We start from the raw sequence: 27,904 nt of genomic DNA on the forward strand, positions 1-27,904 counted from the left end.
GCAATCTGCAATCTCGCCGCTAGATGTCGCCAAATCCTACACACTGGATCTTTAAACTGAAAATGATGGCAGCGAGAAGAAACCCGAACTACAGGCTTCAAAACTGGGGTTGCTGCAGAAACTAGAATAAGGCTTTAGCACATTTCTAATTATTGTAATTATCTCACAGAAACCAATATTAAACCTGTTGTGTTTGTTACATCTTCAGACAGATTTACATCTTACATTTATATTTACATCCTGATGTTTTAAATAGGTGCCTAGGCCATGAACAGAGACCAATGTTTACCAATTTCTGCCTGTTTTAACTTTACTTATCTCCATATTTACACAGAACATCATAATATTTTAAATTGCCATTTAGGCCATGGATTGGAGTTTAAAACTTTAGTTTAAATAGTTTGTTTCGTAGTGTAGTTATTTTGGAGTTTTTTTTATCCAGAAACACTGATTTTCTTGCAGTGTAACTGGTTGAAAACTACACATTTAGTTTCTGTGTTGCCAAAGGGCAGAGCAACGAAAGTCAATGTGTACCAAGTTGTAAAATGGGTGTTTTACAAATTTGGGGAAAGGAAAGTAGAAGGAAAGGACATATTGTACATTTGTACATGTGTTGCCTCACTTGTATCCAACACTGCCAACTACAAAATCAATTAATAACTGAGCAGCGACTGCAGCAGCAGGATATTCTTGTTGTTTGCCCTTGCATGCACGAGTTACTATCTTAACTTGGCAGCTGACACTTTGCCAGAGTGGATGTGCTGAGAGGTGTATTAGAAGTGATAATGAAGAACACACTTCCAGTTGAGAGGGAGGCAATTAAAGCGGGGTGTAAACAGCAGAGGGACGACTGAGTGTGACTTCCCTCCTGAGGGAATCCTCCAGCAACTCTCACACCTGAGAGAGAGAGAGAGAGAGAGAGAGCGAGAGAGAGAGAGCGAGCTTCTCTGATGAGGATTCTGGATGACAGTTAGCGACAGGAGGATGTAACACAGCCGCTCGGTGCAGCGGGATGACAGCCAGGAGACGGGAGCTGCTCTCAGCCGCCTACGTTTAAAGAGCAACTTGAAGGTTGAATTGTTCACTAGATTTATACTTACAGGCTTTCTAGAAAAATACCCATTTGAAAAATGTTGATGCAGGATTTTATGTTTTACAAGCACATGCTGTGTATAAGAAGTGGACGTAGTCTTCGTGACGTCACTCATTGGTTTGTGGACTGATGTTTTGAAGCCTTGAGTTTGGTGATTTTGCTGTAGCCATCTTGGATTACAGCCGTTGCCATGTTGTTTTTTTACGCAAACAATGAAGAGAAGTTACCAACACTTGAAACTAGAGATTGAGACCATAAACTCATGTTTACTGAGGTAATAAATCAAGAGAGAAGTAGAGTCATTTTCTCATAGACTTCTATACAATCTGACTTCTATTTGCAACTGGAGGAGTCGGAGGAAAAACAGGTGTTTTGAGCAACATTTGTATTTTGTGTCACACACGTCATATTACGTAACATAAGGAAGGCATGGGTGGATTGTGGGTCAAAAGGCCCCAACACCTCTCCTACATAGGAGAAAGACACACTGACTTTATAGTTGTTTAGCCCTGTTTGTTATTGTTGTTTGTTGTAGTTGTTTGTTGTAGTTACTTTCTGTGGTTTTGTGCCTCTCTGTGTTCATTCTGTGTCTTTTCGTAGTTGTTTTGTGACACATTGTAGTTGCTTTGCGGCTCTTTGCGGTCGTACTCTGTTATTGAAAAAAAGGTAATCTGAAAAAAGGTCATAGGTCACAAATAGTGATAATGCTACTATTTTATTATTAAAGATTTAAAAACAACAAACTGGCAAGTTAAAGGAACATGGCAAAAAGCATTAGTGGAGAAAATAAATGTAATTTTAAATAACAATAATGGAGTTATTGTGTTAGGGCTTCTTACGCCTTTATTCAGCCGGTCAAACTTATTCAAGCTACAGACAGAAAACGTTGTGAGTAATTATAATATCAAGGAAAGGAGGAACAGACCTACTGAAACATTCAAAGTATTATCATTATTATCATTGTCTGACACACATGGAAGCAGGCAAATCTTGTACAGCTAAATCATATTAAATTATTATTAACTGGCTTATCATTATTAATAGAGGAGACTACGTGGACATTAATAGAAAAGACAGTTTCAATCCATTAAGTTTACATCGTTGTTTTCAGTATGATAACATGGTCATATTAGGGGGTTTTTCATGCTAAACATGTACATTTTAATATTTATTTCACACGTGTGATGATATCAAAAATATTTTGCTAATCAAGACAGAAATAAAGGAAACTTGAAACTCATTTTAGAATGAAGTGTGAGTGAATATTGTATTTTTGCACTAAAAAACGAAAGTATAAAGGTATAAATATTGTTTATTTTTATTTTTGCTGAAGCTTATTGCTTATTGTGTCATTTTTGTAGCTCAAATATTCATGTACAAAGTGCAGAATAATAAAAGTTCACTCTCAATCTAAGAAACGTTTACTCAGAGTCCACACACTAGCTTTTTCCAGCGCTTTCAACTGCATCACATGGTCTTCATCAGCGGAGTCTGCTGTCTGTTGTTTGTTTTTAGTCAGGCAGTCGGTGGGCAACGCTGAGGGGTCCTTTGTTGATGACGTCGCTGGTGATTTGGAAGATGTAGCCGAAAGTTGATGTAATTTACACTGCGTTGTCTTTGAAATTAACGTTAGCATATTTATACAAATGCATAGTACGTACTACAAACCACAAAATGGTACAAACTGCACGTACACCAAATTGAAAGGTGAGTTTGTTGTTTATTATTTTGTTGGTCTTATCAAAAGCGACGTGTTAGCATGTTAGCTTGGAGCTGTAATTAGCCGCTAGCTAACCTAACTGCTATACCAATTCTGTTATTTTAAGATCGACTTGGTTAACGACAGTATTGTTTACCACTTACGGTTTAAGTTAAGTTGTGTGTAGTTCAGTTGGGTTCTGTAGGTATAGTCGGCTCATAGTCATTTACTAAAAAAGCCCGTTATGTCAACAAAAATCCCAACTTTTGAGACTTGTTCTGGCGGTTGTGAACGTTTGCTAGCACGTAAGGCCAAAACAAAATGTCCATGTTACTGAACGGAGTTTGGTGTTATTAGTTTTTCCTCTATCCAATTAGAGACGAACGGTTACAATAATAATAATAATAACAACTTTATTGATATAGCACCTTTAAAAACAGAGTTCACAAAGTGCTTTGACAGACGAAAGCAGCAAAAACAAGACAATAACAACAATAACAGAAAGACCAGTGAGACAGTTTCTTATCTTATTTTTATTTGTTGTTTTTACTAAATTATTTTCACTTCCGTGTGAAAGAAATATAAAAATGTACATGAAAAAAACCCTAATATGATCATACTGAAAACAACAATTATGCATTTAAATAACTCAATCTTGCTGTTTTGTATAATAAGACTTGTAATGTAAGGTGCAGCTGTAGTTGGATCTCATGTGTCTTTTTATTCTCAGCTTCATGTCAGACTAAAGCAGACTCCCACGGCCCAGCCATGCCTCAGAAGCCCCAAAAGAGCGCCCAGACGGCCCACTACATAGAGGTGGGGGGGTATCAGTACTGGCCCGTGCTGGTGCCCCGCGGTATCAGACTGTACACCTACGAACAGATCCCGGTGTTCCTGAGGGAGAACCCCTACATCACAGACGGATACAGAGCCTACCTGCCCTCCAGACTGTGCATCAAAAGGTGAGAACGTTATACATCCTCAAAGGTGTGCAGCGTAACTCCAGAGGTGTGTTGCATGTACGTGCTTCATGCAAATCAGACTTACACCGAAACAGACAAACAGAAAGGTTATGTAATCAAACATTTCAACAACGGAAGAGGTGGATGATTTCTTGTATTGAAATGCAGGAAAACCAGTGACGGAGAGACGCCGTATCAGTTGCAGCAGTTACTTAAAACTAAATTCATTTTAATCCAGAAGCTTGTCGGAGCCAACGGACTGACGTTCAGCATGTTATAAGCTTTTTGCGTGTTCATACAGCATGAAGGTGTTTGAATTTAAATATTATAAGCTGTGAGGTTGAGCTCACTGATCTCAGTCTGTAGTGAAAGACTGAGAATATGTGTTCATTTCATACCGTTCCTCCGTGCAGCCTCTTCGTCCTGTCCAATGAGTCGGTGAATATCTGGAGCCATCTGTTGGGCTTCCTGCTCTTCTTCTTCGTCGGCGTGTACAACATGGCCTTCGTGCTGCCGGCCATCGGCGCCTCCAAAGAGGACTACGTCATCTACTCCATCGGACTCTTCTGCTTCCAGGTACAGGAACACGTTTACTTCAGCCGTGACAGTCGGAGGAAACGTCTGGTTAGGACGTCACGTTACAGTTAGAGATTAAAGCTGGCGTCCATAATGTTTTATTTTATGCTCAATTAATACAAATAGATAAAGATGAATTGCTAAATATACTTCAGGTCTGTTTCACCAAGTTTACCTCGGCAGGGCTTGTTTTAGTGTTGTGTTAACAACAAGGTGTTCTCCTCATGTTGAGCAATGTGCTGATTTAAATCAGCCAAATATCCTGGAACCTGTCGGTGTGACGATCGCTTGGTGTTACCGTAATCTGAGCGCTTACAGAAGGACATCAGCACAAATATTGGCCGTTTTTTTCTCAACAAATGAAAACAACGTAATCAGTCCAGCAGTTGGCTGGACGAGGCTTCACAACCAGAGTCTTCAAGTCCAATTAAAAGATGAATAAGAGAGGCAGAATAATGAATCCTAATATTTTGCTACTTGTTATCTCACGTCCTTTGGCGACTCCCCCCTCGCCGCGTGTGCCCGTCTCCAGCTGTGCATGCTGTGCTCGGTGGGTTATCACCTGTTCTGCTGCCACCGCTCGGAGAAGACCAGCCGCCGCTGGATGGCGCTGGACTACGCCGGGGTTTCCGTCGGCATCCTGGGCTGCTACGTCCCCGGAGTCTTCTACACCTTCTACTGCAACAACGTGAGTTCACCAGCTGTCTCACCCCCCAGAGGAAGGATAGATGTGGAAGTACAAGAAGAGATTCACACTATAGATATACTACAGAATACTCTACACAATAATCAGTTACTACACTCAAATGAAGCATGAAAATAAGAATAAAAGGAGCTAAAATCTTTATACTTCTGACATAAATAGTAACTGCAAAGTGTATTAAAATGAGAAAACAGTAAATATTAAAATTCATTTGATGGAATCTAATCTGACGGCTGATTTAGATTTCACATTCTTGTCTTCTAAACTTTTATTTCACCACTTTGTTGTTTACGTTCATTATGATAATGTTTGGGGGAGGGGCTTAAGAGGGAGTTCTGTCATTGTTGACGACTTGCAGACCGTTTCACTGGATTCAGGGACTTTTGGAGCTTCTAGCTTCTTTCTAAGAGTTGGTAACACTGGGCTGTTATTTTTAGCGTTCTCTTGCTGGTTTCTCAAGTTGGCTTTAAGTAGCGTGCTATCTATGCAGGGAGAAGATACTGACGTTCTTAGTCCCTCATACACTGTCGATGCCACTTATTTAGTTTCTTAAGCTTTCAGACACTTGGTGGACTTCCTCAGTGGATCAAACCCTCTGCTGCTGTCACGTATGAGAAACACTGGACTGTACACAACGGTTTGTGATGCTTGATGCTGCAACACAGAAGTACACAAGTACTGTGATCTGATGCTCATCCCTCTTTGAGAATAATTTAGTTTTATCTGACACTGCAGATTGTAGATAATGTAAATATGCTCGTGTGTGTGGAGCTCCACTGCTTTAACGTCTAACCGCCACGAGAAGCTGTAATTGAAATGTAGCTGAAGTGAAGCTCTGTGATTCTGCTGATTGACTCATTGTTCTGGTGAATAAGCAACACGACACCACAGCCTCTGATGACAGCCGCCCACCACCGTGTTATTTTATTTCCACTCCCGGTTTGCTTCTCTTTTTCCACTTCTCTCTCATGCGTTTCTTTTGGCTGCGCTCCTCACTGTTCGCTTTCCCCACGCATGTTGGAAGCGCCGGGTTATTTTGCCCCCAGAACGCAGCTGAAATCTGCTCCAGCCCAAACCAGATGGCTGCGTTCACGGAGCGGTCCGTCACTCCTGTTCCCCACCATATGACGCTCGCAAGTCTGTGAGCTGTCTCGGCGAAGTGCACCCCCCCACCTCCCCCCCAAACTGTGCGTTCTTGCCAAGACTGGGGCTCCGCTTCTGGGTGGCTCCACTCCTGCAGCAAGCCAAGCCCCCGACAGAAAAAAATGTTTTATTATATATTTATATACTGAGCCAGTCAGACTCTTGAGTGTTTTATAAAATGCAGATTTGGAGACGTGAACACGGTGTCTCGTTAGAAGAGCTGAAGAAGAATCTATTTCTTTTTGGCTGCAGCCGAGCGGGGCCTTGTTCCTGGTGCAAATTTATTCACTGTGAAATTCAGCGAGGACTCGTCACACGAGGACGTGTGACTGGACGGAGGCCTACATCCACACAAACGGACAGAAGGGGACGGAGACGAGGCGGTCCAGACTGTGCACACAGTTCCTAATAGAAGTTTAAGTCACAGCAAGGAAGTATTATTCAAAACCAGGAGACCTGTTGAGTTATTCTCTTAACACATGCGTACATACTTCGTCCCACACATGGAACCGTAGCGATCAGAGAACCTGAGTTCATTTTAATAGCTTCAACAAACAATTAAGTCTTATTTTCAATCAATTACAGATCAGACAATAATAAAGAATTGCACGTTTCAAGAGCCCATGGTGAAGTATTTATATTATTATTTTGTTATCTGAAAGCCCAAAGATATGAAATCAGCGCTGAACAAAAGAATCTGAACTCAAGATGCAAAAGTACAAAAACCTGCAGATTCTTGACCGCACATGAGATGTAACCTGTTGAGCTTCCCGTCCTGCAGTACTGGCGGCAGGTGTACCTGGTGACGGTGCTGGCCATGATCCTGGCCGTGTTCTTCGCTCAGATCCACCCCCACTACCTCAGCAAGCAGTGGAAGCAGCTGCGCTCGCTCATCTTCTGCCTGGTGGCCGGCTACGGCCTCATCCCCACCTTCCACTGGATCTGCATCACCGGAGGCTTCTCCTCGGAGCTCGTCCAGGTGAGTCTCCACAACCGCAGTATTCATTCTGTTACGGAGGTGTACTGTGATGCTGAGCCGTGTGAACCTGTGTTTGCTTTAGAGGAACAAATACGGAAGATTAGTTTCTCTGTGGAGATTAAAATTATGTTTTTCTTTTGACAATATTAATGCAGTTGTTTAATTGCTATTCTTACGTTTTCTTTGGTCTCTAATATTTAGACTCTAATTATAATAAAGAATGTTATTTATACTAACAAATCATTTAGCAGGATTCATTTGTGTTTTGTTATGTAGCTGCTGTTCAGTTTATTCCACAAATCCTTTTTTTAAAAAAAATTTTATTTCCTCCCTTCAGGCTTTTATTCCTCGGGTTCTGGGGATGTACTTCATCGCTGTATTAGCTCTCATCTTCTACGTTTCTAAAGTTCCTGAGCGCTACTTCCCAGGTGAGACCACTTTGTTCAGAGCAACATGTCGGTGTGTGTGTGTGTGTGTGTGTGTGTGTGTGTGTGTGACTCATCTGAGTGTCTTTAAAATGGAATACGTCACACTTCAGCTCAAGTTATTAGATTCAAGTATATAAAAGTTGAATGGACAAATGTTAAAGAACGGTTTAGACGGTACTGTGGGTCAGACGTCTCGTTTCTTCCTCTGTGGTGTCGCTGCAGGTCAGCTGAACTACCTGGGCTCCAGTCACCAGGTGTGGCACCTGCTGCTGGTGCTGATGTTGTACTGGTGGCACCAGTCGTCGTGCTTCATCATGGCGTACCGACACAGCCGGCCCTGCCCCGACGCCCCCCCCCCACCAATAGGACGCCGCTCTGCACGCCGAGGATCCCCGACTCTGTCGTAAGCAGCGCCGTGCGTAGTACCATAAAACTGACTTTATAGTGACGAGATTTGTAAACAAGTTTTTATGGCATACTATATACTAAGACTTCTTTATGACGCGATTCCACAATATTTTTCATCATTTTTAGCGAGATACTATGACTTTTTACTTCATAATATAATTTCACTCTTTTGTTGTTTTTAGTCGTACTGTACTTTGATCTTATTATGCTTTTTTTTTTTTCAACATACTATATTTGACTTTTTCATGACATCAAGTCAAACTATACTATGACTCTTAAGTCTTTTTCAGAGAGAGAGAGAGAGAGAGAGAGAGACTATGACTTTTGTCATGACATAGTATAGTTCGTCGGGAAAAGTATTTCCTCGTTAGTGCAGATTTAAATGAGAGAACTTTGAGTAAAATCTTAACTGACATTAAGCTGATAGAACTTTTTATTTTAATAATATAATCGATCAAATGTAGATTTAATTCAGGAACCATCTGATCAAAGAACAAGTGATCAAAATATGTATTCTGACATTTGACACATTTGAGGTGCGTCAGAGAGCCCTGATGCTGCTCATCTTCTTCTCTCATTGTGTAAACCTTCGTCTTCTTCGTCTTCTTCAGGTTGGTGAATGACGACACATTCGGTCCACCTGACCTGTGAAGGAACAGCCGGGCTGCAAACAGGGAATCGAACCTGTGACGCGTGTGGAGTGTGTTTTTACCAGCTCGTCGCCAACAAACACAAATGCTGCAGTTCAACTACACAATCTACACAAAAAACAAATGGTTAGTTTAGCTGCGTAGCGTTCTCTAAGTGCCTGTTAATTAAACATTATGTAGCACTTGTTAAATTATGTTATGTTTTGCTCCAAGAATGCCCGATATTTCAAATAATCCCTTGTTTTTAAATAATCAAGTAAAATTAAATTCAATGCTTTAATGTCACCGCTGGGTGCAAGTAAATAAAATCTGTTTTAAAGTGTTGAAATTTGACGAGCAATCGACCCAAATTTCTTTCATTTCCAAACTTTAACAAGTTGTCAGTGTTTGAACTTTGAGGTTCTTAATGAGAACAAGCAACAAACGAACCAGTGGTTATTAATTCATGTTTAGATATAAAAACCAAAGAGATATTAAACGTTCTCTTCATTAAGCTTCATTTTGTGCTTTTTTGCGTGAGCAGTATTATTGTTTCTGTACATTGTTTAACAAGTACATACAAGTACATACAAGTACCACCAGAACGTAATGTGTAATGCTGCTCTGTCTGTGTGCAAACTGACATTATATTGTTTCACTGTTGGAAGGTTTTCTTTGAGAAGTGTTTTAAGTCAGTTTATTAAACTGATTTATTTTATTCTTTTATTTTCCAGCTCTGACGAGAGAAAGTTGAGGCTTATTAAAATGTTGTGTGGTCAGTTTGTAGATATTTAAACAAATACTGACGTCTTCAATATGAATCATGTTAACTCATATATATATATATATATATATGTGCAATGGAAAATGTTTGACAGATGTCGTACAGTCAGTTGCCTACATGCATTAAAAGTATTTAAAAAATTGTTAAACATTGTTCTTTTTAGCACTTTGTGTTCTCAAAAAATCGATCGATTTACTCCATGTGGGCAACGTTACTGTAATCACTGTCGACTTGTTAGTTTGAATTGGGACATTTGTGTCCTCGTGCAGCTCTGTTACCTCCTGTTCATTCTCACCTTTAAACTGCTTTTTGTTCCCGTGTGAACAGAGTTTAACTAAACTGTCAGATTCTCATTGTTCAGGCTCGATACTCTCTGTACTGTGTCTCCGGCTCATTTTAGGGTGATGTGCAATGTTCAAGTCAACCGCTTTTTTTAATTTTCTCTTTGAATGACTTCATTCCAAAATGCAACACGTTCACGATGGACAGAAGTCATCGTCACTGAAACGTCTAAATTCTCTCAAATGTTAGTTTGTGTACACAAAACAATAGTTGAATGTTCTGGAATGAAAGTCATTTCTTTTGTTTGTCATATTTAAAGTTTTAGACCGAGACAGATGTTGTTACTGTTGTGTATTTAAGTTATTCTTTGTGGACCTGACGTCTGAGCTCTGAGACGTCGGCCGTGTGTCTGAAGAGGTTTTGTAGCAGCTGGAATTTTTGTATCTTGACTTTTCATACCTGAGCAATCGGTGCTGAACGTGACTCTAAATAATAATAAATAAACCATGTGTGTGAAACTGCTTTGTTTTCAAACCTCTGAGATGAATCTTTGTTTTGTTTTTTATTGCATCAAACAGCAGTAGAGCAGAGAAATACAATATCAGATGTGTGGAAATAAAATGAACAACAAAAGATGTAAAGTAGCATCGCATGGTTCCACTGGTGAAAACAACCTGCAGGTTTAACTCAAACAGTGAAGGTAGATGCAGAGCTTAAGGCCGTCGATGTGGAGAACACACAGAAACTAGTTCATGAATACAAACGCCTGATTACGCTTCACAGATCACTCCGCCGGTCTTTGATTTTAGTTCCCTTTTATAAATACGCCAAATCGCATCCTGCAGCGTTATTGTTAACAAATAACACGAAAAGACCAAAACCAATAACGAACGGATCCTGAGTAACTGAGGACTGATATCTTACTTTGCTTGCTAGTGTATTTGGACCAAATGTAGATTAATCCGCCGCTGAAAACAGTCCCCGACAAATGCACTAGTTCATCAAGTTAAGAGTCACATCTGATAAAAACTACAGTGACCAGCTGTTATAGGAAATTACTTCCTGAACCTATTTTAAAAGAAACTTTATATTTTCGACATGTTTTCAAAGGAATAGTTGTGACGTGTTCACGTGTTTGTTGAAAGTGAGATAAAACTATCGATACCTCACCCTCATCTATCCTTAATAATATGAAGCACCAGGTTAGCTAAGCTTAACATAAAGACAGGAAACTGACGGTAACAAACTCCGCCTACCGACACCTTTTTCTTGGCCGGGCGCAGTAACTTCCTGGGTTAGCCGTTTACCCCTATCTTAATGCTAAGCTAAGCCACAGCCTCTTGACTGTAGGAACCAATGGGCGTGGAGCTGAGAGCCACAGACAGGAAGTCTTAAGCGACGGACTAACACATTGTTGGTTTTGGTCTTTTCCATTTAACTGATCGCACAGGTCCCATTTATTCTTCAGCATAAATTAATTAATGTTATATTTACTGTTAGGAGCGCTAACATTGCGGTAAAGCGTGTGAGTTTTTGAAAAGGGTCGAAGACGAGCGATCTCAATGTGGCTTTGTGTTATTTCTAACAGAATGTGTTGAGTTTTATAACTTAATAAAATAAAGAATTAACAAGTTTACTGCTAGGAAATAAAAGAAAACAGTTAGGAGCCTAAATTTAAACCTCACCCAACTTTTTAAGGAAGTACAATAAAATTCGATCCCTTGTAGAATTGAAAGTGTAAATCACAGCCACGTTTGGCTGCTTCAAAGACTACCGTGAAAATATGCATAGACAAAGGATTAAAAAAAAACAGTGGTTAAGGACAACCCCCGAACGATTCCCCCCGACATGAAAAGGCCGACGTGGGCCAACCGTGTCGTGGTTTTCGAGGTTCTGTGCAGCAAAGGTGGAGCCCAGCTCAGGTAAGGCTTCGTGGTGCTTAAAAAAGAAACAGACATATTGGTAGATCAGAAGGAAAGCCATAAAGAGCTTTTTGCAGCGATTTCCGATCCGGTTCAAACGTCTTTTCAAGCGTTAAGATGCAGCATAAAAAGGCTTTCTCAGCACACAGGTACAGCTGAAAGACACGTGGAAACGTCACTCACACTCCACAGGATTTAGGTTTTTGTTATTCAAAGAGAAGAAGCGTCGGGGTTAAGTTTTGTCGATTGGTTGAAGGTGTTCCCAAGCCCCCAAAAACCAAAAAAAACGAAGAGGTTATTTAACCGCAACTGGCAGAGAGAGGGAAGACTGCAAGGACAAGTCACTGCTTGGTGGGAAAAGGTGCAGCTCCGAACGGGTCGAGGTCCAGCGGCTGCTCTGGCAGCTGCTTCGGCGGCTGCTTCGGCGGCTGCTCCGGCGGCTGCTCCGGCGGCTGCTCCGGCTCAGGTCCGCTGTGGATGACCCTTTCTGTGAAGGGCACCGCCCCGAAATCATCCATGCTGCCGTCTCCGAGAGCACCGCGAAGGGAGCCCGACCAGGAGTTGCCGTTGGCCGTGCCCGAGTCGCTTTTGCTTTCGGTGAGTCCTTGATACTGGCCGTGCCGGCTGCCGTCCGGAGGTTGGAATGGCTTGGCTCCGAACGGGTCTAAAAGGGCCTCGTCCACCGGCAGAGAAGCTCCTTCGTCTTTCCCTTCAGCCATGGTTATATCAACGCTGATGTTCTCCTTCGAGTCCGAGGTGCTGAGGAACTCGTTGCTGCTCTGCGAGTCTCTCCGGCCGACCTTCTTGTGTCTGCGTACTCGCTCCGGTGTGCGGTAAGTCGGCTTGCCGGTCTTGCGCCCGCTGGTCGGCGTGCCGTGGTGGCGTTTGCCGTTGCTGCTGCCGGCCGTGGCCTCCTGCTTGGTTTTCCTCTGGCGCGACGACAGCCTCTGGAGGCTGCGCTGCTTCAGCCTCTGTTGCTGAGGGCTGGCCGACTCCTCGAAGGACGGCTGGAAGATGTCTTCCGCGCTTCTAGAGGTGGCGGGAGGCGGCTCGTCTGGGCCCGGCTGGAAGGGGGAGAAGCCAAAAACGTCGATGCCGTCGGGGGACACGGGCGGCGTTTGGCCCATGGGAACATCGCTGCCGCTCTTGCCCGACTTGGAGAGGTTCCGATTGAATGGCGCTTTGGTAAAAACGTCAAAGTCGTCCGCGGCTCGCTGCTCGTGGCTGACTTGCCTGAAAGGTGCTTTGGCGAAGATGTCCGAGCTTACTGAAGGCCCGACGGGCGAGGTTCCACCGAGGAAGGGAACGGCGCCAAAGACATCCACAGAGTCCTCAGCTAGAGCGGCTCTCACTCCGCTGGGCGACTCCGGAGGGGTGATCAGAGTCATGGCAGAATCCTCCTGAGGACTCCCTCTAGCGGCGGCCGGAGCAGCTTTAGCAGCCGGAGCTTTCCTCGAGCGGTTCTTGACCCTGCTGGGGTCGTAGTCCGAGTCCGAGCTGTGCTTGTCGTCATCGTCCTCCTCCTCAGAGTCCATCAGCAGAGGCCTCTGTCCTATATTCTCCGGCTCGGTATCTTCACCGCGCTCACTGTTCAGCGCTTCATCCTCCTCCGCCTCTTCGTCCTCGCTGCTCTTTGGCGAAGGAGGGTCGGACTCAAAGTCACTGTCGGACTCTTCGCCGGGTCTGCAGTTGCTCTTCCTGCCTGGTTTGTGCTCCTTGGCTGCCGCCGCCGGCACCTGCTCCACCGGCTCGAGACTCTCTGCAGTGGTTGAGACGAGAGCAGGAACGCTGACTTCCTCATTGGTCGGCTCTGTCTTCATCTCATCGGTACCTGAAACAAGACACAAATGCAAGAGTTAAAGATGCGACAGTCTCCTCAATGTGCAAGTTTTAACCCTTCCAGATATTTTGTGAAAGAGTCTTCATTCCAGACCAGATGGCAACCTCCGAGGCTAAAAAGTGTCTTAAAGCTGCATTCTCTCTAGTGTCCACCAGGGGGCGACTCCTCTGGTTGTATAGAAGTCTATGAGAAAATGACTCTACTTCTCATTGTAGATGAGACATTGTCTCATCTAAACATTGTAAACATGAGTTTATGGTCTCAATCTCGAGTTTCAAGTCTTCTTCAATACAGCATGATGTTCATTTAGTACATTATGGTCCATTTAGAGTCACACAGACCATAAAGCAGGGGATGCTTTAGGGTGGGGCTTACTGTGATTGACAGGTCTCTACATCACTCCTCCTCAGTCCAGATATGGTCACTTCCTGTTCACTGGTTGCAAAAAACTAAGACGGCGACGGCCAAAAGGCCGAATTCCAATCTTTAACCGTAGTCCACAAACCAATGGTACAAGTTTTCCTTTCCTAAGAGCGGCTCTGTTGCATTACAGAAATCAGGACAAGTACAAATCCCAACAGTTTGTCCAATATTGAAGCAGAAGGAGCAGCGAAGGAGAAATCCCTGAAACTCAATATGGTCTAAAAGCTGCTCTGACCCTCTGGTGATCAGAGCAGCTTACAGGAGGAAGAAATGAGACGCGGAGCTTTTTCAAGACTCACTAAATTGCTTTCAGATTTAAATCTCTTAGTGAAAAGATTCAAGCTGCCAGTCACGTCCTTTAGACTTTAATAAATAAAGCTTTGTCCTGCAATTACTAATCTTTCTGCATATTTCTATAAATTCTTACGCATAAGTTGGCATTTGCTGGAACAAAAGTGCCTCGTGTAAATTTATTTCCAAGAGATTTGCATAATGACAAGTTAGAGATTAGCCTAATTAGCGCGTGGATAGTCTCCAATTATATTGAAGATAAATGGTGCTCAGACACAATGAGCCAACTCATTGTTCCCTATTAGTGGAAGCTCTATATTAGAAAGCCGAGACAGGACCCCCCGCTGTGCACACGAGGATGGAAACCTCTCCTCATCTTCAGCCGTCCAAACTGGCAGCACGGGATGACAGTGGGCCAAAAAAAAAGCCTTTGTTGTTGATAAAATGAAACAAGGCGGCAATAAAAGACAATACAAAGTAATGACAAAACATATTAACGCAGGAAAGTCTCCGCATCTGTTCGCTCCACTCCCACTGCTCCCAGATCAGAACTTGTCATCACGTTCACTTCAGACGCGTCTTCACGAGAAGACGTCGGACGACACAGATTAGTTTGAGGATTACGCTGCAGACAGAGATCAGCGGTGAACACGTGACTGCTCTCTTGTCCGACAGCAGCAGCTCAGAGTCTCTTCTCTCGCGCGACAAACCCGCACTGAGCCCGGATCGATTTGATGACGCTGCAGAACGTTCACCGACCGACTCCGAGCCCAAAGAAGCGATTACACAACTTCTCTAAATACTTCATATTAAAAAAAAACGAGCTGGAATTAGTTAAGAATCATCAACATCCCTTTTGTCAGTTTCTCTCTTTTGTGTGAAATTACCATAAAATTGTACAATTAAACATGTGAAGATGTTAAAACCTTATTTGAAGATGAAACGTTGACGTCTCTGGGAGCTCATTTCATTTATTATAAACATTTTAAAGATATGATTTGGAAAATCATCATTACTCAGCGACACTGTGGCTGGAATTCACTTTCATGTTTACTGCTGGAAGTGACAGAATAACCTCTGGTGTCACTCACACAGGAGAATCCCGAAGTAACGTTTTGAATTGAGGTCGATTAGTTCTCACTTCGACACAGGAGGAGGATTCGTGTTTATCAAACACTCCATTAAACATAATGACCCGGTGTGACGTCATTGTAATAAAGTTGCTGTTTGTGTAAAGCGTTGAGACGGTTTGTTGTTCTAGACTTTTACAGACTGAATCATTTTGTCTGTTTAGGTTTGAAACACAGGATCAGATGAATTAAAATATCAAAGATTAACTCATGATCAGTCTCCATTTCACTCTGCAGAGCATCAGAACAATCAGCAGTTTGTTAACCATATTATTATTATTATTATTATTATTATGCAAATGGAGGAATTTGCTTCAATCCTTTTTGGAAATATATTCTAAGGCCCAATAATTTATTTTTCTTTGGCAGTAAAGATTTGAGATTTTAAGCAGACATGGCGAACGAGCCTTCTCTCAGGATCATGTTATTAAACGATGAGACAGCAGTAAGTGTAATCTCACTACAGGCAGAAGACAGAGTGACGAGTACAGTTAGAGGAGATTTAGTCCGTCAACACAAAGTCTTGAAACCTGGAACTGGACTCGTTTTAAACAGATTGGGAGAAAGTCAAAGTCAAACGGATGCACGTAAACGGTTGTAAGCGTCGCCTTCCTCCTGATCGATAGTTCTGATTGGACGACAGAGCTCAAACAAAGACAGCCATGTAAACAGGAACATCTTGCACACGGTGTAGTGGTGGAGAGACTCTAAACCTGAAGACCTACTTAAAATAAATAAAAGGATTCAAAGGGGATTTTGAATGTTTTTTTTTATTTATCAGTTACATTCTATAAAGAAATACATTCACACTCACAGTATGATACAGGACCTTTCTTTTCTTTACATAGTCTGCTGCAGAAACAAAGATATGTAGAAGACAACTTATCGATCTATAGCTGAGAGGAGAAGTATAAACTGAAGAGGTGTGGCTCTCTCTCTTCTCCCAAACACTTCTAACAAGGATGCATTCAAATAAAGAACGTAGTGATCTCGGGAGGTTCTAGCAGGATGTAAAGCTGACGAAGGGGAACCAAGCCCCCGGAGACAGAGAGGATAAAAGCACAGACAACTTGCAGATGTAAAAAAGAAAAATATATAAAACAACATGTTCAACGTCTGTTCGCTTGTTCATCCCATAAAATGCGGGGATTAAAAATGATAAAAAAAGAACATTAAAGTGCAGTTAATGGCTCTGGTCGTCCCTCATCCCCACTAGAGATACATCCACCAGTACACATGAACAAGATGTTTCTGAGTATGGCCGTCTTATGACAAATACAAACTAAGGAAATGAAAATTAGAAAATAAAAGTGAACAGAAGCAACGTCCCGATGAAAGCAGGCAGTGATGTGAAACATGACTTACCTTCAGCTAAACACACGAGCTCTATGCAACATGTTGCTCATGATCGGGACTGACGGGAGTCACTTCCACAGACATGCAGCCCTTTAGCATCGTACGCATTTAAACAATAACACAAACGTTCACCATCTTGAAGGATAGCATTCCTCTCAGCACGGCTATTTACACTCCTGAATGTGCTCAACAGAACGGAGGAAACACGGTTCAGAGCACAACGTTGTGTCAGTTGTTGATTCATTTAAAGTCACGTTAAAGATGAACCTCGGACCATTGCTCCACGTCTGTGTGTCTGAGGGACTGATGGAGCTTTTTAAATGGTCCGGTATTGAGGGAGTGTGATGTACGCTGGGATGTAATCGCTCGGTGCTTGTTTTTGCTGCCGAGATTGTTAGAAGTGTCTGACGACATTATAAAGAACCCAACAGAGAGATAAAACCTCTCCGTCTGTTGTTGAGTCGTGTGACTTGCTGCCTGAAGACAAACGGTGGAAACGTGAGTGAGAGTTGGCGAGAGGAGGGTCGGTGTTGCCAGTTTCTTGTGTTGGAGGACAGAAAGCGTCGCTTAGTGTATAAAAAGATTGCTCATGTCGTGGCTGAATGTTGAGATGGTTTTGAGATTGTGGATGTGAGGTCAGATCTCAGAGACTTCTCAGAGCGAACAGACAGACCGGATTAATGTAACGGTAAAGATAAAGGTTTAGTTTCTCTGTGGGGTTGTTGTCAGACACTTATATTCACAATCTGAGTCGGTCAGTGACAAAAACAAACCCTTTAAGAGGACGTACGCTGACTGACGCTGCAGTCTGTTTATCTGAGCTGACAGAAGATACAACGTCAAACATCAGTCGCAAACATCGGCCGGAATACCTTCATTTACTAACAGATGGATTTAAAGTCCAAACTTTGGTAACTGAGGAAAACAGAGCGGCTGCTTTGTCCCTCTGAACATTTGAATTCTTCAGATAAATGTCATCAGAGACAAAAGAAACAAAGAAATAAACTGTCAGCGTCGTCGGTCAGGTGAGTAAAACGGCCTCTTGAAGGCACTTTGTTAGAGATGGAACCAAACGACGTCCACTCAAAAGAAAAGAAACCCTTAATATATGCAGTAAAAGAGGAGTTGAATTAAAAAGGTGCAGTCACACCACCAGCAACAGAACTTCTGTCTGCAGACACCTCACAGGTTCTCTGTGAGGTGGTTCTCATTAGAGGAAAGTCCTCCGGCTCTCGGGTTCAAAATTGCAGCAAAACAAAACCAAAAACAAAACCTTCGGCCGTAGTTTTATTTTGAGTGTTCTTAGAAAACATGTACGGCCGTGGTGCTGGAAAACCTTTGGCACTTTAATGACGCATCAGCCAGTGTGTGTCGCGTTCCGATTGGTTGGTAGCAGTAAAGACACTTGACACGCTGCATCTTTGGTCAAAAATCATCATTTTACATCCAGATGTTTCACCACCTTTCTCTCAAAATTGTCAACTTTTGTCCGGAGGAGTTTGAAATCTCACATTGTGAAGAATTCTTTAGTATTTTAAAGACCAAAGCAGAAATGAGTAACTAATGAAGTAAAACAGCTGATTTCTGCTCGTTGCCGGCGGTGTGTTTGCACAAAACGTATCGTAAAGAATCACCTGCGACCTAAAGAACCCAACAGCTGACACAGAGCGACGGGCGGAACACAGGACGATAAAAGGCCGATCAAAAATGTGAATTCTCTCATTCCGGCCTGTAGAGTCCCTTCAATCGGTTTGGTTGTTATTTATTTTGGTTTTTCCAATTTGAACTCCGTTGATATTCATGAAGTAACGAGTAGAAGACGATCACATATCCCACACCTACATTCAAGTGCTCGGGGGTTATATTGCATCATTGGGATGAATTTACGGTAGAAAAACAAAAGGAAATCTCGACGTGTTTTAGCGTTTATCATGAAATATAGTCCGAGTTACAAACAGTGATTTCTAAACCGATTCACATTGAAGGAGCAGGAAGAGCACAGAGGCACAGAAGCTTATTGCTGCCGCCGACACGATGAACGCAGACACATGGTTATTACGCCTGCGTCTGGTCAGACGGATCCGGTGGTATTAAGAGTTAACGTTAAGAGTTAACGTTAAGCGTTAACGTCGGCCTCCAAAGCAAAGAGCTCCGGCTGCACCACAACATTCGAGGCTTCGTCCCGACGACTAGAAACAAAAACACGTTTATCTCTCTGTGAGGAGTCGCTGCAGTTTTAATGGGCGAAGAGGGTCGAAGATGTTTTAATGTAAACGAACGGCAAAGAGCCGCAACTTTGACAAGTTCAAGTGTCCTTTTTTAACACCCCAACATTGGAGTTTATTAGTACCAGAGCTGAGTGATGTTTGGGCTGAATTAGTATTTAAAAGTGAGGTTTACAGAATGAATAAGACTTTAAATCTACTGAACGAGCATTAAAAGAGAGGGACGTGTTTAACACACGCCCGTCTCTTCCTTATGATCCTTCACTCAATATTAATAAAATGACAGACCAGTTTGTACAACTAGAGCGTCTGCAACAGGTTCAACAACGTCACGTCTACTTTAAGAGGAGCAGAATAAATCAGCTTCCTGCAGCTGCAGCCGATAATAAACATTTTCTTCTGGAATGAAAGCGAAAAACAAAGCAAAGAATCAAACTGCTCGACATCTTTAAGACGCGAGTAAAACAAAAGAGTTAAGAACTAATAAAGAACTTCATTAAAAGAAGTGCAGCTGGACTTTATCAGTATTCACACGGAGCTCCAGTATGTTCTGATGTCAAATACAGTTTCCTTATGATTTATGAAACTTGATCAAATCCATGGTTCTTAGATTAGATGGCCTGTGTGTTAAATGTGTTCAACAAGCAGTAAAGATATCTGGCGATTCATTTTCTACGTCTGATGAAATCGTGTTTATGACTCAAGAAGTGGTGAAGAAATCACGATCGTTTAGTTTGTTGTCGTAATACTCATGTTGGCCACAAGAGGCTGAAGTTCAAATGGTGATGAAAAGCGTTCACGTTTCCTCCGGGTGAGTTGTAACTCCTCCATGAACTCTAAACACAAGGTTCATATCATGCGTGTGAGAAAGTTTGGTCTTTTTGGCTAGAAATGTATTTCATATTGGCACTAATGTGGCCTTTATTATTTTGAATATGAGTAGTTCACTTCAGCCTCTCGTGGTCAGCATTAGTATTACAACAACAAACACTTGTTTTAGCAGATGAAAAAATGATCTTTCCTGATTGAAAGATAAAAACATTGAAGGAACCGAGAAAGAAAACCTTTTTTTTCCACCTGTTCTTAAGTTATAAACCTCTCAGGGTTCCAAAGAGACGGACGTACCCAATAATGAACGTAACCGAGTACGTCTAACATCAGTCAGCCCTCATGAGCACCAGCCATGCGTCTCTTCTCGTGCCGATGGAGCTACAGCAACGTTAAGCAGCGCGCTGCAAGATTTCTACGCACTGAAAAGAAAAAAAATAATCTTACGCATATGTGCTAGTATTAGCATTATTATGTGTATCCTATGTGTTAGTACCTTGTTCAAGCCATTAGATCCAGACAGGGAATGTAACCCCCAACCCTGGCTGAGGTAGTGCCTTGCTCAAAACACTTCTGACCAGCTGACTTGCATAAAAGGTTCGTTAGGAATGATGACCACACAGCCTTAGTTTTAGAAGGCAAGAGATGATTGCAGTGCAGTTACCACCAGCGTAGTGTCAGAGGAGCCTCTAACTCACCGTCTCCTGTTTCATACTGACAGCAGGAGAACTGATCCGACTCATCGTTGGGGAAAACAACAAATATCTGACTTATCATTGGTTTTTAAGGCTCCAAGAGCTGGACAGGAGGGGGTGAGGGGGGGCAGGTGTCTCCACAGTGTTGGGTCCTCTCTGCAGAGACTCCTCTAAGACTTGCCTGTGCTAGACACAAAGGGGACGGAGCCGAACAGGTCCTCCGGTAGCGGGGGTCTGGCGGCGGAGGCAGCCGGCTGCGGTTGGTCCGGTTCCATGCTGGCTGTTCTCTCCACGGGTTTCTCTGTGTGGAGGAGGTACAGAGGGTTGAGAGCAAGAACACGACCATCAACTGCTTTTGGCTTCAGAAAGTTAAAGCAAAATGAACAATCATGAGACACAAAATCTCTGTCTGTCTTTAAGAAAATGAGCAAAAATGTCACTGAATTTGTAAGAATCTTTGTTCGAGATCTAAATAACAGCCGGGGTCACTTGCTTGCTCTCAGCATGTCAAACTCCCGGTCGATCAGCTCCTCCTCGGTCAGCTTGGAGAAGTTGTCCTCTACGAAAGGGTTCCAGCGAGACATGTCGGGGGGGTAACTGAGCGCGCTCTGAGAGGGCGGCGTGACGCCACCGGACGAGAGCAGAGAGTTCCTCCTGTGGAGACAGGAGAGCAGAGACGACCGGTTACAGATGCTTCACACGTTACCGTTACAATGATGACGGAGCAGTGAGGCTGTTGGTAACTAAAAACTGTTCAATTGCAGCTTTGGGGCCTTTGCTGCGTGTTTCTATACTGACCTCTGTCAAATAAAAGCAAAATGTTCTTCCACATATAGTGAGACGTACATGTCCCACTATATGCTGAGTTCAGGGGACTTCACCTGGGGTTACTGTATGAGGGATCCACAGGCGACGGTCCGCCCATCTGCCCAGCTCCAGCTCTGGGAGTGGTGGCGTTGTAGGAACTCAGTGGGATCTGGAACTCAAGAGGGGAGGACATGTAGGGGAGAGGCTGCTGAGCGGGATGATACTGCTGTTGATGATGCTGTTGATGATGATGGTGCTGCTGTTGATGATGTTGCTGAGGGTGTTGATGATGATGCTGCTGCTGCTGCTGCTGCTGCTGCTGGATAAAAGCCTGTTGGTACTGGTGCAGCTGTTAGGGAAGGAAGAGAGGGAGAAGAGGGGGGAAGGGAATGAGGGACGGACCTTTTGATTTCATGGTGCACAATGACGGCAACGAGATGATGGAATGTTGTTAGAAAAACCAGTTCTGGAGATCGGTAAAAGCTGGGGACACGGTGGAGAGGGAGGGGTGGAGGAGTGAGAGTCAAACAGTGTGAGCAAGTGAACTCAGGATCTCCTCAAACACTGGCTGAACGTTCTTTAAAGCTGCATAGCAAACATTCATTCTGTTTATTTTAACCATACGTGTACGTTGATTTCTTGACTTTTTCTTTAGGGCAGAAAATCTCCCAAACAAGCCGACAAATAAAAAGCATTAACATTATCAGCTAGTCGCATCATCATAAAGCAGAGCGAGACTTGATTTTATTTAGTCAATCTCTCCATCGTCTCCGATATTCACTCCTTTGAGCTTTGCTTTGGTCTCCACCAGCTCCTCAGAAAGTATCACTATTAAGCTGCTAAATGTTCCACTTTCTCCACCAGATAAACATTTTTCCTCCTGATGGATCTGACTTCTTCCAAATTCTCTCTGAAGCCATCGGCTCAGTCTGACGTCGACAAGGCTCAGGGGACACGGAGCAACATTTCTGGGGCGCTGCTGGTTGTTTACAGTCCGATTGGCCTCTTGAGATACGAGACTGACGACCGGATTGTTTCCTCGAGTAGCCAGTTAACGAGCTCATTTTAAAGCGATAAAAAGCTAAATCATCGGCAGCCGATAGACGCTTTGTTCCCACATTGTGTTAAAACCAAAGCGTTTCGCCTCTTTTGCTCTCCACAGATTAGACGTCTTTAGACGAGAACACATGTTAAAGAAATCTTTATCCTCAAATATCTGAAGTGACAATAACCCATTTGAACTAACTCCTACAACTCAAAGAAGCTTTTTAATATGGTTCACGTGTGTACCAACGTTCTTTAAATCTTGTTTCTGAATTGCTGCTCCATCCTCCACCTCCTTTTTTTCCTCCATGTTTTCTTAACAAACCATAAGTGTAAAGCACTTCTGCACCGCTGCGCTTTTTAAAGTGCTGCACAAATTAAAGTTGATCTTGTTGTCAACACAGCGTGTTACATATTTGCAGCCACTTAGCAAAGCTCCCTCTTCACAACGAGGACCGGTCTGAGATCGCGGAGGAAACGCTGCTTTTGAACACTGCGCAGGTATCTTGGGAATAAGAAGAGTACTTTTGCTGAGCGGCGCTCTCTTCCCCTGCACGTGAACCGCTTCATATGTCAGGATGCAACGCGGAGGGAAGCTGCTCGCTTTCACCCTCTGTTCGATCCCCTCACGGATGCTTCGCTCTGACCAGATTGCCTCTGAAATAAAACAGATGGTGGGAAACGGACTAAAAATTGCGCCGCCCTAGCAGAGCGCGTTTGGAGGACCTGTGTTTGTGTGTTTGATTCAGTATCTGCGTAAATACGAGTTCTCTGAATATTTGGACGGAGTCAGTAGGAAGTTGTTTTTGAGCGTCTGCTTCCAATGCTGCTTGGCACAGACTGAGAAGTGACTCGACTGCCAGTGTTTGGAACAGAGAGAGAGAGAGAGAGAGAGAGCAATTTTTAGGGCTGTTCTGACATTAAATGAAATACTCAGCTCCGTGTTACTTCACGCTGTGTCTCCATGTGTTTCGCTGTCATTTGCTCAAACTATTTATTGCCGTTTTGGACTGAAATCCTCTGCTCTGAAATTCCGTCATGATTCTTTTAGAGTTGGAAGCATCCTTCGAGTGTGCTTTAAACACAAACAAAAGTAACTTTGATTTGATGGATCAGACATCTGACAGAACTCACCATGGCTGCGTACTGAGCCTGGGCCTGAGCTTGAGCCTGGGCGACCTGCTGCTGGTACAACGGCTGCATCATCAGCTGCTGCTGCTGCTGGAGATAAGCGTGCTGATGCTGCTGCTGGAGGAGAGCTTGATGCTGCTGCTGCTGCTGCTGCTGCTGCTGCTGCTGCTGCTGAAGCTGGAGGGACTGCTGCACAGCCTGTTGGTACTGAGGAAGGTAGTAACGGTGATTAAACACATTCAGGCCCAATCCCAATGCCCCCTCTAAATCACGGCCCACGTGTCGAGCTCGAGGGCTCCGCCAAGTGGTCGCGCCGCTTGTTCGTGCTCCTCTGAATCTTTGTAACTTGGCGCGCACAATCAGAGCTTTTCAGACGTGACTGTCACAAACAGTTCACTGAAAAAAATCACTGTTTAAATGTCTATTTTATTTTAGTCAAAACGACAGCCTGGCCATAAGGGGCAGCAACAGGAGGCAAGCCGATACTTTTGAATAGTACGCTTAAAGTTACATAACAGATTTATATTATTGGTTTTAATTCATCTTGTTAAGTAAATAAATATTATATATATTTTAAGGATCAGTTTCTGTGATTATTTTGTGCATATGTGTTGTAATAATAGCTGAACGTAATGTCCAGTGCTCGGATTCAAACCTTCACTGTTCACTCTGAATGTGGAATATTATTTTAAATAATGATATTTTGAGTGAACACCAATGTTGAGACTTTATCTACAGTTCAGTTGTTGGTCCATGATCCCCGGGTGGAGCCCCGTTATCTATTAATATATGTTAATAATCCCATTGATATTAATACTTGTATTGATATCAATGATTTAGTTTTCATACTTGCTAATAAGCAAAGACGCTGACGTCAGTGTGTTGAAAGTACCTGGAGGTATTGAAGTTGCTGCGCGTTTGCATGATGTTGCTGCAGTGCTTGTTGTTGTTGGTGTTGGTGGTGATGTTGTTGCTGCTGCTGCTGCTGCTGCTGTTGCTGCTGTTGTAGCTGCTGGAGACGCAGGTCACCAGGCTGTAGCTGCTGCAGGACTCGGTGCTGCTGACTGCCGGGCTGCGGCTGCATGGATGGAGGCTCAGAGCCGGGGGTGGGAGCTGAGTGGACGGGCAGAGGAGAGAGGGACACGAGGCGGTGATGACAAAAAGCATATTTTCTGATCGTTTCAAGGCGGTTACATTCTAAAAGACAAACAATCAGAGAACTCAATAAATGCCTTAATGTGGAGACAGACTCCTCTGCGGTTCAGTCATTACATCCAGCGAGCATCAGTAAATACTATGCAGCAGTAAACGTCGTCGTAGTGACACAAAACCAAGGATTTTCCTTTTCCACCATGTTTTTTTAGATGAAAACAGGCTGCAGAGTGTTTACCCTGCGACCAGCAGCAGCTCCACGTCTCTAGAACAACAGTCGGCTGAAGGAAACTTTTAATTCCTTGAAAAGTAGTCCCGGGACTAAATTTACCAAGAACTTCTTTTTGGAACTTATGTGAAATTGTTCAATTTGATGGTCTATTTTCTTCTCAATTCTTTGATATAGAGATAAAAACATACCCTTAAGATAATAGACACTTCTGTAGATATTAAATACCAACATCGTTCATGTTAAACGAACCTTTCTGGCCGTTGCTGACGGGTGCTGAAGGCACGCTCATCTTGACGGGGGTGACGGTGTTGGCGAGTGGCAGCACGTTACTGTTGGCTGCTTTGGGCCTCTGTCTGGGAGCGATGGAGGTTTCTGTCGGGCCGACGTCGTCCGTTATCCTGCAGAGAAGGAGCCGCACGTTGGTGTTATGCTAATACATCGTGAGCCTCCACATGTGCTGCATGTACAGCAGGGTTTGTAGTGAGTAACATCCAAATGTCTAATGTCATTTATTTATCTTGATCATTTTCATTAAACTGAAAAAGATACAAATGATTCTTTAAACATTAACACATTAGCACATTAATTATCTATTTTATTATTCTATTGTATCTATCAGTACCAGTGACAGTTTGAATATAATATAATAAAAACAATCATGACCTGGCTTTCGTTATGCTTTTCCGAGCAGCGACCTCACTCGCAGTCAGAGGCTCTGGAAGCGACGTAGGGATGGGAGAGTTCTGGAAAACAAGAATTATTATGAATTATGTCGATATGCAAATGACTGCAAAAGCTGAACCCACGCTGATCGCTTCATTCTGGTGACTTACAAAGAGATTTGGCACTGGACAGTCTTTTCCAGCTAATATGAAGGCAAAGTAGGACACTTGGTAAATGTCGGGTCTCTTCTCCAGCTCCGGTTCGAGCATATATCCTGGAACAAGACAAGAGGGGTCATTTTAGTCACTGGCTGGTTTACTGTGGCTGAGGTGCATCTCCTCTCTTTGGCCACTGGGCGGAGCTGTTGGTCAGATAATCACACATAAAAAGGGGAAGCTGCAGGCTGCCAGGATGCATTTAGGGAAGTGAGGCTGGAGTAACCGGTTCAAACAGGCTGAAGTTGTGTAAAGAACACTAGACGTGTTGGTCTGTGGGTGAACACAGACAGAGGAACTCGTTAACACTCGTTAAGAGTCGTTTAATAAACACAGAACAACAAAAAACAGATTATGGGAGAGAATTACAATCTAGCTAATGACAATTATATAAAATTAAAAACATGAACTATGTTTCATGTGTTTATATATGTATGTGTTGTTTGTATGTTTTTGATTATTTATGTGTATATGTGACAGAAGTTAAGTTCTAAAGAGCTCGAGAGAGGCAGGAACATACAAGTGTTTACTTCTGCCTTCTGTTTTTTAGACATTTATTTATTTAGTACATTAACTGTTTATTTCATTACTTATTCTTATTCTGTTTTCTAATCATTTGTTACATGTTTTAAATTAATCCAAATCTAAAATGCGTTTGTACAAATACATGACTCGAGAGTCAAACTCCATCAAGAGGAGAAAGTCTTTTAGCCTTTTCTACAGCTCTCCTTCAGAACCGAACAAAATAAAAGTACTAATACACACTTCTAGAGAAGTGTGTATTAGTACTTCTAGAGAATTGTGTATAACTCCCAAACACGGTTTAAAACAGGAGAAATAAAAGTGTTTCAGTAAGTAGTGATATGAAGTGATTCTGAGGTATTAGACTAAACATTCAGACGTCATGGATCCGCGTGAGGTCTCAGACTTACTGATTAAACAGTGCAGCTTGAAGGAGAACTTGGAGTTATCTGGAACGATAAAGGTTCCGTCACATATGGCCACTTGACTCTCCCCGAACGGAAGTGCGAAGAAACACAGCTTGTACAACAAGCATCCCAGTGCCTGTGGAGGAACAGAGGAACAGTCTTTAAGAACACCTGAACGCTCATTTAATGTCAGTACCAACCGGATACCAAGCGTACTCTACTCCACCTACACTTTGTTTATTTACACTATTTCTCTCAGCATTAAAAATCATTTCTATTCTGAAGAGAAAAAAAGTCAAACTTCAAAGAATTCACAAAAACAACATACACACACACAGTTATGGTTAAGAAAGTGTCTCTTCACGTCCCTACTCCCTTATCATTTATACTTATATCAACACAATATCAATATTTTATTTTTTAAATATATAATACTGGTTTATCGTGCTCAGCTCAGTGTTTTGGGAATTATTATTATTGGGTTTAGTTACTCTGCCCATCCAACAGCTGAAAGGATTTACACAGAAACAGAAAAACTACACACAACTTGTAGAGTTTTAAACTTGGTGTTTTAAGGGTTAGTTTGGATTCATCAACGTCACACGATAACACAAACTAAGCGACGGAGGCAGAGGCAGAGCAGCAGCTCATGTGCTCTGTGAGTTAAAATGACTGTTTAGTGAATGGAGTCTGGAGTCTTTAAAGAGAGAATATAGATCACAGCTTCAGCTTCCCATCATAAAGGTCTGACTGACAGCAAGGTAAAGAAAACATAAGAAATATAGCGTTCACTTTGTCTAAAATACGTCCACAGCAGAACATGACTTTACTCTGTTACTGGTGCTCCTGTACTCTGACTATGAAGTACCACCTCACACACACACACACACACACTTCTTAACAGTCCAAACTATCCCTTTAAACATGTAAAGTGCAGTCCCTCCCAGTGGGGGAGTGAAGCCCTAACCCTGTTGTTGTCTTCCTCCCCCACTGAGCTACAGGACTGCTGATCACAGAAGTAATGTTCCTCATGTCGGTGGCTGAAGAACAGACCCAGAGTCTGCTACCCTGGCAATATGGCTGTCCAAACAAATCCACACGCTAAAGTGCTCTGCTCCCAAATCATATATTTAGTCTGGCTATATTTGGCTCCGGCATCTTGTCGTTGATGATGCAGTTTAGAGATGAAAGAGACTTTGGAATTAGCCGCAGTGTTCAGGGGATGGTTGTTGTTTCTCCATCTGCAGACGGACAGCTAATCCAGTCTGATACTAAACTCCTAATCTGAGTCAGACAGCGTATCCCTCTGACAGACTCCCAGAATGCATGGATTAT

At 42.9% G+C, this 27,904-nt stretch overlaps 2 protein-coding genes across 3 annotated transcripts in view; one reads left to right on the forward strand and one right to left on the reverse strand.

Annotated features, from left to right (window-relative positions):
- Positions 1 to 2,652: 2,652 nt before the first annotated feature.
- paqr3a (progestin and adipoQ receptor family member IIIa) lies at positions 2,653 to 10,882 on the forward strand. Of its 2 annotated transcripts, none has more exons than XM_031870511.1 (8): positions 2,653 to 2,800; positions 3,523 to 3,754; positions 4,168 to 4,330; positions 4,863 to 5,018; positions 6,958 to 7,155; positions 7,493 to 7,583; positions 7,806 to 7,998; positions 8,603 to 10,882. In XM_031870511.1, exons 1-7 carry the CDS (start codon positions 2,740 to 2,742, stop codon positions 7,988 to 7,990), a joined length of 1,086 nt encoding a protein of 361 aa, XP_031726371.1. In that variant the 5' UTR covers positions 2,653 to 2,739; the 3' UTR covers positions 7,991 to 7,998; positions 8,603 to 10,882. The 2 variants fall into 2 exon arrangements, with proteins under 2 accessions (XP_031726371.1, XP_031726370.1); XM_031870510.1 differs by having other exon boundaries at positions 7,806 to 7,986; positions 8,603 to 10,881.
- The window catches only part of bmp2k (BMP2 inducible kinase), a 44,096-nt gene continuing 26,425 nt past the window's right edge, over positions 10,234 to 27,904 (reverse strand). The window contains exons 7-16 of the mRNA XM_031870509.1: positions 26,573 to 26,705; positions 25,596 to 25,699; positions 25,426 to 25,505; positions 25,012 to 25,160; positions 24,271 to 24,491; positions 23,382 to 23,585; positions 21,278 to 21,552; positions 20,890 to 21,050; positions 20,578 to 20,697; positions 10,234 to 13,439 (exon numbers count right to left, since the gene is read on the reverse strand). Of these exons, the coding sequence (XP_031726369.1) occupies positions 11,950 to 13,439; positions 20,578 to 20,697; positions 20,890 to 21,050; positions 21,278 to 21,552; positions 23,382 to 23,585; positions 24,271 to 24,491; positions 25,012 to 25,160; positions 25,426 to 25,505; positions 25,596 to 25,699; positions 26,573 to 26,705 (2,937 nt within the window). The 3' untranslated portion in view covers positions 10,234 to 11,949. The remainder of the gene's footprint in view (positions 13,440 to 20,577; positions 20,698 to 20,889; positions 21,051 to 21,277; positions 21,553 to 23,381; positions 23,586 to 24,270; positions 24,492 to 25,011; positions 25,161 to 25,425; positions 25,506 to 25,595; positions 25,700 to 26,572; positions 26,706 to 27,904) is intronic.

This window comes from Anarrhichthys ocellatus, unplaced genomic scaffold (genome assembly GCF_004355925.1).
Source record: "Anarrhichthys ocellatus isolate YVR2014 unplaced genomic scaffold, GSC_Weel_1.0 scaffold53, whole genome shotgun sequence".
NCBI lineage: Eukaryota > Metazoa > Chordata > Actinopteri > Perciformes > Anarhichadidae > Anarrhichthys > Anarrhichthys ocellatus.